The sequence below is a fragment of the Leptodactylus fuscus genome, chromosome 2 (genome assembly GCF_031893055.1).
Source record: "Leptodactylus fuscus isolate aLepFus1 chromosome 2, aLepFus1.hap2, whole genome shotgun sequence".
NCBI classification, from domain to species: Eukaryota; Metazoa; Chordata; class Amphibia; order Anura; family Leptodactylidae; genus Leptodactylus; species Leptodactylus fuscus.
Genome location: NC_134266.1, coordinates 63,907,539 through 63,921,848, shown reverse-complemented (window position 1 = coordinate 63,921,848; position 14,310 = coordinate 63,907,539). Strand labels below are relative to the sequence as shown.

General features: G+C 42.2%; 1 protein-coding gene across 1 annotated transcript in view; it reads left to right on the top strand.

Moving 5' to 3' along the window:
• Positions 1 to 14,310, top strand: part of PITPNM3 (PITPNM family member 3) — a 425,437-nt gene that overhangs the window by 344,368 nt on the left and 66,759 nt on the right. Inside the window, exons 8-9 of the mRNA XM_075263884.1 lie at positions 11,828 to 12,015; positions 12,362 to 12,534. Of these exons, the coding sequence (XP_075119985.1) occupies positions 11,828 to 12,015; positions 12,362 to 12,534 (361 nt within the window). The remainder of the gene's footprint in view (positions 1 to 11,827; positions 12,016 to 12,361; positions 12,535 to 14,310) is intronic.

Genomic DNA, 14,310 nt, shown 5'->3' with positions numbered 1-14,310 from the left:
GCCAGTACATGTTCGGGCCCGTCTGAAGTTTGCTAGAGAGCATTTGGATGATCCAGAAGAGTATTGGGAGAATGTCCTATGGTCTGATGAAACCAAACTGGAACTGTTTGGTAGAAACACCACTTTACGTGTTTGGAGGAAAAAGAATACTGAGTTGCATCCATCAAACACCATACCTACTGTAAAGCATGGGGGTGGAAACATCATGCTTTGGGGCTGTTTCTCTGCAAAGGGGCTAGGACGACTGATCCGGGTACATGAAAGAATGAATGGGGCCATGTATCGTGAGATTTTGAGTAAAAAACCTCCTTCCATCAGCAAGGGCATTGAAGATGAAACGTGGCTGGGTCTTTCAACATGACAATGATCCAAAGCACACTGCCAGGGCAACGAATGAGTGGCTTTGTAAGAAGCATTTCAAGGTCCTGGAGTGGCCTAGCCAGTCTCCAGATCTCAACCCTATAGAAAACCTTTGGAGGGAGTTGAAAGTCCGTGTTGCCAAGCGACAGCCCCAAAACATCACTGCTCTAGAGGAGATCTGCATGGAGGAATGGGCAAACATACCAACAACAGTGTGTGCCAACCTTGTGAAGACTTACAGAAAACGTTTGACCTCTGTCATTGCCAACAAAGGATATATAACAAAGTATTGAGATGAAATTTTGTTACTGACCAAATACTTATTTTCCACCATAATTTGCAAATAAATTCTTACAAAATCAGACAATGTGATTTTCTGGATTTTTTTTCTCATTTTGTCTCTCATAGTTGAGGTCTACCTATGATGTAAATTACAGACGCCGCTCATCTTTTTAAGTGGTGGAACTTGCACTATTGGTGACTGACTAAATACTTTTTTGCCCCACTGTATAACCCAAAATGGTACCAATAGAAATAGACGTTCCCATAAATAACAAGACCTCAAACATCTTCGGATGGGAAAATAAAAAAGTTATGGCTCTCACCTCTCACAAAATGGTGCCACCGAATAAAAATATCTTTGCCAAATAAGTGATCTGATTTAGCAATAGTAGGACAATGTAAAAAGGCAATGTAAATATTGATGGTCGTCCAGTTTTTGCATTGATTTGGATGTGATAAAAAGTAATCTGAATAGAGCCTAACATGTAAATGAAGATGTCCAGTGTACCATGCAAAATTTAGAAACTAAACAAGGAATTGCAAAACTGACATTTTATTACCAGTTTGCTATTAAATACAAGGGAATCAATAAGCTAAGTGTTTCTCAAAATGGTGCAATAAAAAAGTACAACCTGCTCTGCAACAAACAAACCTACGTATAGCTTTGTCAATATTAAAATGAAAACGTTATTGCTTTTAGAATCTGACCGCATTCTTAAAGGAGTTGGACACTTTCAGACAAATATTGAGACAAATGTTATTGTTTATTGTTATAATATAAAGTTGCACAATTTTTCAATATACTTTCTGCATCAATTTCTCACAGTTTTCTAGATCTATGCTTGTGGTCATTCATTCTGCTTAGTAATAGTGGATGAAATTCTGACCATGGTCATGTGATATACAGTCCATGGTCATGTGATATACAATCTATGGTCATGTGATATACAGTCCATGGTCATGTGATATACAGTCCATGGTCATCTGATATACAGTCTATGGTCATGTGCTATACAGTCCATGGTCATGTGCTATACAGTCCATGGTCATGTGATATACAGTCCATGGTCATGTGTTGGACACACAGGTGCATAGCTTGTTACCAGGCAGATGTCTGCTGTGACTATAACAAGCTGTGCACCTGTGTGTTCTTCACATGACCATGGACCGTATATCACATGACCAGGGACTGTATAACACATGACCATGGTCAGAATTTTATCCACTAGAGGTAAGCCGAATGAATGACAGATTGCAGAGATCTAGAAAACTGTGAGGAATTGATATAGAAAGTATATTGGAAAATGGTAAAACTTTTTATCATACCAACAATAACATTTGTCTGTCAATATTGGTCTGAAAGTGGCCGACCCCTTTAAGTATCAAACTAGGCCTCATCCTTAATGGGCTAAATGTAAGCTTAGCGCTAAGTACAGACACTTGACACACCGCCATCACTGCAGCGATTCAATTTTTGGACCACTTTACTTGCAGGGCCTCGGTGCAAGTGCACAGGATGAATTTATGGGAAGTCCATCACTAGTTTTCACCATTCAGCCTCTCATGGAAACTGTAATGGCAATTTTGTTTGCCAACCAACCTGTGTAGAAACATTTAAGTAGGAATCCATTGACATAAATATTCACTGGTTTTACAGAATAAGCAGATTTATTTCATTACATGTTTTTGCTTTTAAAGCTGTAATAGTAACTGAGGATATCTACACTGTATCCGTACTCCACTAAGAACAATCTGACCTTCCCCTTGTGTCAATGGCATGTCCGAGAAAACACAATGATTTTCTTCTATCAATTCTTCATATTCAGTAATTGAGCCAGGAATGATACATTACTTGACAAGGTCACGGAGCTCTGATATAATGCATTTCCCATGAAACATACGGTTATTATTATTACTGTTATATTACTTTTTTTTCCATTTTCTTACTCGTTTGATATACCTTCTGAAATATTTCAGGACCAGTCACAGGATGCGGTGTGTTTTTCCATGATATCACCTACAATATATTGCATGTATTCCCTATGTGAATACAAGGTACAACAGAAGAGTGATGCAGGGTGTGAAGCTAGAGGGGCAGAGTTGTAAGCCAGGGCAACTCTGAGATGGGAAGGACGTTTGGCACATTGGGAAATTTAGTTTTTAATATTTTGCTGAACCTACACTCATTCCAGAGCCCATTATCTAGTAACAAGTACTTGATTCATTGGTCTTAATGTTGGACTTACCTGTTTTCTCTCATTCTTACCTTTCTCTCCAACCCGATGAAGGCAACTTAAAATTCAAAATGTCGTAAGCATTGTCATATCAGTGCATTAATTCTATTTAAGGGCAACCTGAATTCTAATTTTTATGTTTCTATCATTTGAAGTTAAAATGCTATCATAAAAAGTAGTTCTGAAGTCGGTGATGTTCTATATTTTTGGAAGTTCCCAGGATGGTGTCGATAGAACGTGCACATACTAATATAAACTGGTACCCAGGGTGAGCGGCCATCAATGGATTTTTGCTGAACCTACAGATGTGTCCATACGGCAAACATTTTATGGCAAAGGATAGAATTTATCATATCTATACTGACCATATATTCAATGAATGAGCGTTTTGGTAAACTAAGAAAACCCCTTTATCATATAGGATATATACAGATACATCCAACCTTAAAGGGATCCTATCATTAAAACTCAATTTTTTCTGCCTACCATGTAGGAATAGCCTTAAGAAAGGCTATTCTTCTCCTACCTTTAGATGTCTTCTCCACGCCGCCGTTTGGTATATAATCCGGTTTTCATCGGTATGCAAATGAGTTCTCTCGCAACACTGGAGGAGGGCCCCAGCGCTCAAACAGCACTGGGGGCCTTCCCAATGCTGCGAGAGAACTCTCCAGCGCTGCCTCCATCTTCTTCAGGAACGGGTCTTCTTCGCATCTTCTTCCGGCGGTGGCTTCAAACTTCTAGGCCTTGGGCCTCAGGCAGAGCCAACTGCGCATGCCCACAGCCACAAGAAAATGGCTGCTTACACAGTATTGTGTAAGCGGCCATTTTCTTGTGGACGGCAGGCATGCACAGTCGGCTGCCCGAGGCCTAGAAGTTTGAAGCCACTGCCGGAAGAAGATGCGAAGAAGACCCATTCCTGAAGAAGATGGAGTCAGCGCTGGAGAGTTCACTCACAACATTGGGGACACCCCAAGTGCTGTTTGAGTGCTGAGGACTGCCCCCAGTGCTGCAAGAGAACTCATTTGCATACTGGCGAAAACCGGGATTTCTACCGAATGACGACGCGGAGAAGACATCTAAAGGTAGGAGAGGAATAGTTTTTCTTAAGGCTATTCCTACATGGTAGGCAGAAAAAAATGAGTTTTAATGATAGGATCCCTTTAACTGATTTTCAGTTTTGTGGAGGACACCAACTTCTCAATTCACAGTTATCCACCGTTTAACTGGGATTGCCATGTTCAGTCTCTTCATCACAGTTGTCTGTAAACCAATTTGGTAAATGAGACGTCCCCGATGCACTTTCGGGCTTATTTGCATAACCATAAAAAGATGATTCATCAGTTTGTGTCCATAAAAGTGTTTTTGCTCCTGTTAAAGGCCTCTGTTATTAACGTGGGAGGCATTTGGGACATGACAAATTCGCCTTAAAGCCATGCCTCATTGTCAGGCATGTCACAAAATCATCCAAAATGAATAGGAAATGTGGTGCAAAACATGTGCAATAATTTTTTTGGGTGCAAGTTAAGGCTGAATTCACACTAGCGCTTACTATCAGATTGGGATTTGCATCCCAAACCGCTTAAAAAATGCAGAGAAAAGTGGACCCCATGAACGGGAATCCGAATGCTAGTGTGAACCTAGCGTAAGCCAGACTTATGGCACATTTAGTTTAGTAAGTCTCCTCAGGTGTTGATTTCAAGGAAGATTCAAGAAGTGTGTTGTTAATACACATTCCCGGCTCTATATCTGAAAGCTAACACTTACAAAGGGAATGGCTCCAGTACTAGAATTATGGTTGGAAATATAAACTGTGGATTTCAGAGCCACTTTTGTTGATAGTAATAAGTACCTTCAAGATGCTTCTAACCTGCGTAGTAATAAAAATACAAGCTTGTGTAGAAGAATGGTTGGTGATCAGTGATAAAATATTCTACAAATAAAGCTTATCATTGTATGTTGTGAAGTCCATGATAACTTCGGTATACTATCCTCTGAAATGCTCTGCACTGTATACCTATGACAGTAGTGTGTTTGCCATCTAGTGGTAAAAGTTGATACTACTCTTAGGGAATAGCCTTGATCTTTATCTGTATTTACAAAAAAATTATTTCAATCTATTCTAACCCTTTGCTGAATTATAGCAAAGTAGTCTTTTTTTTTTTATTAACAATTTTATTATATCTGAGGCAAAACTTCACTTTTTAGAGGCTTTAAAACTGGGGACATTTATAATAGACACATTGATAAATTTCTACCCGAGGAATTCAGCAATATGTTCTCCTGAATGCTGCTGGGGGATAAACCATCGAAAACTGGCACACCAGCCAAGTTTATAAGGAGTGAAGGCATGGTTTTGAATATACTTACATATTGCCCCTTTTAGTGCCCCCCATACAATATAGTGCCTCCATTATTAACTCCCATACAGTATATTGTACCCATCATAGGCTGCCCACACTATATAGTGCTTCTGATATAAGGCTCAACAAAGCTACTTTAGACCATTAACTACTGGATTATTCAATCAGGTAACATCCAATTCACTTCTTCATGGCTACCTCCGTTTAGTCAACCCGAGTGTGCCACATATTACATCCACAATGATATTGGTTACTTATTGTAAAACCATGCTGCACATCCAAAGTGAAAAAAATAATCACACAAACTGCCTCCTTCACATATCTGTTTTATATGGATGTGTCATGTCCATGTTATTCACAGGCTGCATATGCACCCCTTAAAGGGGTATTCCCAACTCGATTGTTCACCAACTTGCAGAAAGTGTGCTCTGTTCACTTTCTGGTTTTCTCAGTTCATTGGTGGGCGGGGTTTCACTTGCTGTCTCCCAGACAAAGCCAGCTCTGCTAGCACTCTTCATAGCAGTATGTTTGCAGTCAGTAATTAGGGATAGTTGTACATAAATTACCACAGTATCACTGGAAGATGCAGAATATGAAGCTGATGTAGCAGAGCTGGATTTGATAGGTGATGAGAATCCCATACTTACATGCTACAGGACCAAGAGACAACTTGGAATAAACTCTGTTTTAGGTCTGTGCTTACATACAGAGGTAATAGACTCCCTGTCTCATCCCTTATCAGCAAAATTCAATTAGCAGAGCTGATAACTGGAAGAGCCGGAGATAAACAGCTCAGAAATACAAGCTGCTCCGAGGACTCAGCTCCCCCTCCCCTGCTGAGAGCAAGGAGCTACATCACTTGTCCTGGGTGGAGAGATAAGATCATCCCCAGGTCCTTAGTTATGGAAACCCAGTGTAAACAATGAAGTGAATAACCTCAGATAGCGGCCAAACAAAGCAGTGTTGCTAAAGCAATGTATTTAGGAAAAATCTTAAATCCACATAAGTTAGCAGTATAGATAGGATCCTTGAGATGGGACAACCCCTTTAAACTCAATATATAGTAGTTCTGAGCTTTCATATTACTGAACTGGCATCCTCTGGCTCCGGTGCAGCGATTGCCTCAGAATTAGTTGTACATTCCAGTAGTACATGTGTCACCCACCATTACTTCTTCAGTATAAAACTGGCAGGTTGAGATCTAGACATCCCCCATTCTTAGTTTGTTAACAAGGATCTTAACAAACCTTACCCACATCTGCTCTGTTAGGAGGCTCCTTGCTGATTCAGTAAGGAGCCTGGGTAAAATAATGCAGTATAAAGGAAATACTATCAAGCAATCCAGCTTAGATGGTGGGCACATCTCACCCATCCTATCACCGTTGACGTGTTTGAGCCTTCTATGACTGAGCTGCAGAATCTTTGGTTACCGCCTAAAACTCTCAGGACATCAGTGGCTAGGAACCCCCTACTGAGAGGCGCAATTGAAATATGGAGGGATCATGGAAAGGAACTTGTTCCATCCCCCTCTCCTTTGATGCCAATGAGCGTGATCCCAGCGCTTCTGAAAGTGCCACAGACTCCTTATGATTCCATGTGGGCAAAGTTAAGCTCCACTTCACTACAAACTTTCCTCCGAGACGCCCCCATGTCCCAAGATCACATAGACTTGAGATTACTACCTCTGCCTCTACTTACCTTCTTACATGAACAACACTTGAAACACACCCTTGAACAATTCAGGGAGAAGTTTCGATTACGGTCTACACCAGAGGTTCTCAAACTTATTTTGTCTACCGCCCACTTCGAGAATTAATTATTTTCTAGCGCCCCCCCAATTTTTTTAGCGGCTAAATTCACTTGTTTTCGTAATATTGTCGAATGACATGACTGGCTGTGACATGATGGCGCGTGCGCTTTTATATGAGGCAGCGGGCGGGCCTAGTACTTTCGAGAATGGACTAGAAACTTCTCGCTTCGCATTGGAGCTTACCGCCATCTATGGTACAGTTTGACAACTTTTGGACAGGAAATAGTTACTGTCTAGTCCCCTAGATGGCGTTACACGAGGAAACGCGCGTTAAGCGTAAAGGAGCGGTAAAGTTTGTGTTAAAAGAAAATAAACAATTTTAAAGGGGTAGCCTCATGAAGCTTGATCTGCCTTCTAAGCTGCCTAAAAATCTTCTTTCTTCCTGTTTGCTCGCGTCAATTAGCCCCACCCCCAATTTAGCGTGTAGCTCCGCCCACCACATAGCGTGATCCTATGGGATGACTGAAGGGCCTGTGATGTCATCAAAAGGTGCTGTAGACTTGGATTTACCTTGTACGGAGTTTCCTAAAGGACCTGGCTCCTCTGCCCACTAGCAGCCTGCTCTATATAATAAAGCTTTATCCTAGTGAACAGAGAGACCAGGTCCTTTAGCCCAGTAGGATTTAGACTGCTTTATATAAGAAAGCAGCACTTATTCCACACACCCCCTCTATCTCACAGCAGGGAGCTAGGTGATGTGTATGTGATGTGTATGTGTGGTGCAGACACAGGCTGGCTCCGTACACTCAGCCCCCCCCCCCTCTCTCCCCCCACACAGCAGGGAGCTACGTCATGTGGCTCCCTCAGCAATGAAGTGAATGAAGTAAGATAGTGGACAAATAAAGCAGTTTTGCTGAAGCAGTGTATTTAGGAAAAGTCTTAAATCATTAACATTAACAATTAACATTAACAAGCAGTATAGATAGAATCATTGTTATGATACCACCCCTTTAAATTAGCCATCGCCCCCCTAAACTGCTTCAACGCCCCCCATCTTCTCTGTGCCCTTTACTGCCCCCCTATAGGCCTCCAGCGCCCACAAGGGAGCGTTATCGCCCACTTTGAGAAAGACTGGTCTACACTGACTAATTTTGAGAAACTCCTACAATCTAAGACCATAATGCTCCGCAAAACTGCAGTACTCCTAAAGAGGTTCATTGCTCCTCCAACGCCCTACAAGCCGGCTTTTCTGAGTACTTGGGAACTCGATCTACACATTACACTAACAGCCGAAGAAGTCTCGAAGATCCTACAATCCTCCCAGGGGTTCTCTCCATGTATTCGGCTGAAAGAAGCTCACTACAAACTTGTCTCCAGGTGGTACAGGACTCCTGAATGGCTGCATCTCAGAGGCCTAGCTGATGATGACAAGTGTTGGAGATGCTCATCCCATGTAGGTAGCTTGCTTCACATCTGGTGGACGTGCCCACTTATTACACCCTACTGGGAAGCGGTCGAGCAACAAATACAGAAAGTGACGTCAAAGAGGATACGGCTGTCCCCAGAGGTGATTTTTCTGGCTCTTCCAAATGAGACATATTCTCCACGCAGGGATATCCTGGTCACGCAAATGTTAGCTGCAGCAAAACTTCTTATTCCTCAATTTTGGCTCCAACCTATTACGCCACCGATCCAGGTGTGGGAAGCTAGGGTCTCTGAAATATCTCACTTCGAAGAATTGTTAGGTTGGTCCAATAGGACATACGACGCATACAGGAAGGTCTGGACACCATGGCTAGTTTCTAGATAGATCCTTCGTTATGGACTGCTTTGTAGATACCACAGTGAACCTGCTACTGCTAGGGACTCGATATCCCTACTCTTTGTTAAATTAGGTGTTGATTAATTACCCCTCTCACGCATGGTACTTCCCCCCCCCTCCCCTTTCTTCTTCTCCCCCTTTCTAGGCTTCTCTCTCTTCCTTTATCCCCTACTCCCCGCCCACCCCCTTTCCCTCCCTCTACGCTACTGACCTCTTGAGAATTTCTCTGCAACATGCATAGGTGTATGATTTTCTTTTTTCTTTTTTTTTTGTAACGGGCAACATGTTTTATGACTTTCTTGTAATGTTCATTGTAGCCTCTGTATTTTTCGGGCATTGGACCCGAGTGTTTTCTCCCTCCCCCCCATCCCACCCCGTTCTTGCTTTCTGTACCCTCCCCCCCCCCCTCCCATAATTTGGAAAATAAATAAAAATTGTTGAATTAAAAAAAAAAAAAAAATGCAGTATACAGCACTATTTTCTGGGTAGATGGACTCAGTGATAGTAATTGGGGTCCTTTGGGTGCTGTTACGGATCTGGCATTGCCGCTGATTCCATTTTTCTGCTTCTATGATAGAACAGAACTTTGAAACGTTGGACGCAGATGTGAACAGAGTAAGTCTGAGGGGACCTCTACTGAATAGATGTAAAAGGATTTTTTTTTTTTTTTGCTTCTCATTTAGGATTTTTTATTGGCACAGATCAGTACCAGCATTTTATTCACATGATACATAATCTGCACAGATGGACAAACTCAGATTAGGACTAGTGCTAGTGTGTGAATGCTGGGTGTAGATGAAAACATAAGGGATATTAAATTTCCTGGAACCTGTGCAATTCCCATATGGCACAATCCTATTTTAATGCATAACATAACCTTGTACGGGCTGCACGTATATCACCTTATGTACCTGAATGATGAAGGATACCATCAGTCATGCCTCATTACCTACTGTGTTAGCTGAACAAGTTATAGGTGATCTTATAGAAAGACCCAGCAAACATTTATAATGAAAAATAATCAATTTTTATTTTAAAAATATTTATTGGTTCTCTTATGTCCCTCTATCATAAGATGGAGCTGAGGATGTTGAACACAGGGATATATATTTTTCATGTTAAACTATGTATGACTGTTGCCGGAACTCGCATAGAAAGTAAGTAAGTCTGCAACCCCCCGCCCACACTAAATGAATGACTCTTCCAGGATTAGTCTGTATAGACTAAAACCTGTCCATCAGCAGTGTGAGGATGGAGTGAGCAGGACTCTCAGGCTTTCTCTAGGAGTCCTGTAGGAACAATTGTGGGCCATCTTTTCTGTGTTGTGATGTGCCTCTATTATTTGTTAGTAAAGTGACAACTAGGTATGACCATTCTGCTTGTCAACTGGGTGTATTACTGCACAACCTGACACAATCTACTGTAATCATTGCTGTAAGTGTGGTAGCAAATCTTCTGTCACTTTGATTCCTATTACCATGAAGTCAGGTTGCCAGTGTCTTTGTGAAGGGAATTGCTTTGCTTATTGAGCAATTCCTCAGTGTTGCTGCTGAAACCAGGAAGGAACAAAATGACAGAAACAGTGAGTTGTAAACTTGACCCAGCCCCTGCCTACTTGCTTCAGCTACTGTAGGCGGGAACAGGGCAACTGGGCGACAGTCCCTTCTCTGAATAAGTGTTACACAGAACCAGACAAAACAACACAACACAGAAGCAGAGTCAGCAAGAGAAGGTCAAACCATAGAGACAAACAGTACCAAATCATAATCCTAAAGAGTAGTAACAAGGGAAGCCAAGGTCAGAAGTAATAAAATACAATATCAAGAGCAGAGCTGTTACGGTCAGCAGGGTTTATTAAAAAAAAACTAAACAAACAAAAACTCTGCGGAGCCCTACTGGACTCTGAACTGCTGAACACTGTAGTGTGAACACGGTCTGGCAGTTAGTGTCACTGCCAGCAAACTACACTAACCAGTTGTGCTCCTGTTAAATCACAGGGACCTGTACAGCTTCAGAGCAGTCGCTACAATAAACAAAACTGTCTAGCCAGAACTCCTGGACTAGACAGAGACCAACTAAACACTGTGTGCTACAGTTCCACCCAACTCACAAGGCAGCTTACTGCCAAACCAATCAGTGTGAATACTGACTTAGGGGTAAAACGGCCAAATGAGAATATTCACACACAACACACAAGGCAGCATGCTGCCCAACTAACAATGGCATTACTATCTCAGGGCATTTACTAGCTAGGGCCAACTAAGATTATTCAGGCTGGAACCCATGCGCATGTGCATGTGCGCGCACACACATCATTTAGGTTTTAAGATTGATCTTAGAGCGCCGGGCGTCCAGACCAGCACCCTTAAATAGGGAAGGGGCGGTCACAAGCAAAGAGCCCAGCTGCCCACGCCAAGTGTACATTGGTCGACACCCCAGTCAGTCAGACAGACGACCACGCCCGGCTGCTGCAAAGGGAATTAACTCTATAACTGCTGGACTGCACAATGGAACAGGCTGCGACTTTGATGTTATGGACACACCTGCTGCACAGGTCTAATAAGCGCTTAGCAAGGAAAGAGTCTCAATAGCCAGCAAACCTGTATAGACAAATTACCTGAATATGGGAACCCAGCCAAGACTTGATTGGTAGATAGGCTGTCAATCACACAGGTAAGGCTAAGATTAACTATTAGAGGAGCAGAGGGAAACCAAGGTGAAGGAGATGGGTGTAGTGGAAAATCAATTACAGAGGTCAGGGAATAGGACAGTGTTCAGACAATACAAGAAGAACAACGCAAGGAATAAAAACTGAACATACCTTCCGCACTGCAGAGCGCATGCGGAGGGTGGCACAGAGGTCTGAACAGGCAGAGATGTTATACTTAGCTTGTATTACATTCTGGCTGTTCTATAAAAGACTTGTGTCTAATATATGACTTTCTACTGCCTTATTGTACAAGGACTTTGCAGTTACATTTTCCTAATGAAAGGTTTTCTTTTTCTATCATTTCATAAGGATAATCCTATTCTATCGAGTGAAGGTGGTGCCAACCTGCGAGGGACTAAGCGGCTCAGCAAAAGCAATATTGACATCTCAGGAGTTTTGGACAATGGAGAACCCAGGCCACCTTTACTGAGGAAACAGAGTGATTCTTCTACTTATGACTGTGATACCATAACCCAACATCACGCTTTCCTATCTAGGTAGGTATATGTGGGTTAGTGTTATGCTGGCTGTTACTACAGAGCACAGCTTGTTTGCATGGAGTTAGGTTTATATTAGGTTCTTATATTCTATGTATTGGAATGGAGCACTGGTCATGCTAGTGTATTACTACTTCATTCAGAGTCTACAACACTGCCGAGGATAGCCAAAAATTGGGCTTTAGACATGTCTTTTCTAACCAGTAGGGCTACCTAGCAATCTGGTTGTTCTCCCCACCCCCTAAAATCCACTCCAAATTAAAACAGCACTTTGGATTCCTAACTTACTTAGACATCAGTTATTTGGATAATGGATTGAAACGATTTTTTACCATTTTTTCACCAGCATTCATTCAAGTGTCCTGAAAGACGATATGGACTTTCCCAGGACAGGGAGCTCCAATCTTTGTGAAGAAAACCTGGGCCGTTTTGACTTTGAGGTGTCAGACTTTTTCCTATTTGGTTCTCCATTGGGCCTGGTCCTAGCTATGAGAAGGACAGTCTTACCTGGATTGGATGGTAAGAGTGCTTTGTGGCATGACTATTTAATAGATAATGCAGAAGTATTTTTCCAGTCATTATGATTCTTACAGGGGTTTTCCACGAAGTGGAGCAACCTGTGAGGCGGCCGGGTGTAAAATATTCTAATTATTACTAAATACCTACTCCTATGTCCCAGGCACTCTGGTATTTGCTGCTTTGACATTGCCAGAAGTCCTGAGTCTCAAGTGATTGCTGAGAACAATCAGTGATCACAAACATCACTGGCAATACAGCAGAGGCACGAGACTGACTGGACGCAGGCAGTGGACAACAGAATGCAGGGGGTAGGGGCGTATGCTTTTTATTTATTTATTTTACACCGCTCCATGGATTGCTCCAATTCATGGACATTTAATTGCTTTATATTTGCTGATTGTAAAAGGGTCAGAATTTCGTAGCAGTGGTGTGCCCCTTTATCAATTAGGAGCTAGTGGGCAGTGACCCTTGATGGTAGAGTGGATAACAGAAGTGGCACAATGAGACCAGTTGAATTGAGTCATCTAGTGTGACAGTTTCCAAGCTGCCTTAGGGTCAGTGCACACTGAGTTTTTTGGTGCTGATTTTGACGCTAAATACGTCTCAAAATCAGCCTCCAGAAAAAGCCTCCCAATAGAACTCTATTGGGAGGCTTTTTTTGAAGGCTGATTTTGAGGCAGATTCAGCATCAAAATCAGCGTGCACTGACCCTTACAACAGGAAACTAGGTTGGCTTGGACTTTGCTGAAACTCGCAATATAGTTCTGGAACCTACATCTCAACATCTACTCAATCTAGGATTGTCTGTGTGACACCAACTCAGTGTAACATCAACATCTCAGCGTCTACTTATGCTGGTCAGAACCCCGCTCTCATGGTCATCTCCGCAATGCACTGCCAGAAACTTGGCGTTGTCACAACTGTACTCCTGCTGCAGTTTTGTGCACTTCATATTTTGCAATTCTTGTTAAGCAGGACACAGTCCCTCCCATACGGGGAAACCAATTTTCTAGCAGTCTATGATATGGCACTGGTCTTTGTACTCAGGCATCAGCTTCCAGACTACTTTAGTCTGACTACACCTCGCCCATTACAGTTAGACACCCTTCACTGGACTTGAGCATGCCCCCGTATCTTGCAACAAATGGGCTGGGAAGACAGGGAAGACACAGGGACTCTAACCTATCCGTGGGGCTGAATTAATAAGCTGGGTTCTGGTGAGGGTGCAGCGTTAGCAGTTCCTACCAAACTTCTCTCTGTCACATAAAATTTACCATTATTCTAAGTGGCAAAAGGCACCTAGGGTCCCCATTACAGATCTCGCAGATCCAGTGATTGGCTAATTGGACATTCCTAACCATTTCCTGCTGTTTCGGGACAAGAGTAGGAAGTGGAGTCCAGTTGGGGACTCAGGTGTCTTCTTAACAGCAGTTGCAAAGGATCAGGGAGCGCTGCCATTTTTTTTAACCTATCTGCAAACCCCTATCACTGATTTTTATATATCTAAAACTCCTTTAACCATTTAAGGACAGGCCTGTTCTGCGTATTAAATGTCTATTTATTGCTGTTTTCCAAGAGCAATATTTTACATAACATCTTTTTCTTTTTTTTTTTTTTTTTTTTTTTTTTTTTTAATGTAGATTATGAGCCCCACATAGGGCTCACAATGTACATTTTTTTCCCTATCAGTATGTCTTTGGAATATGGGATGGAAATCCATGCAAACACGGGGAGAACATACAAACTCCTTGCAGATGGTTTTTTTTGCCCTTGGCG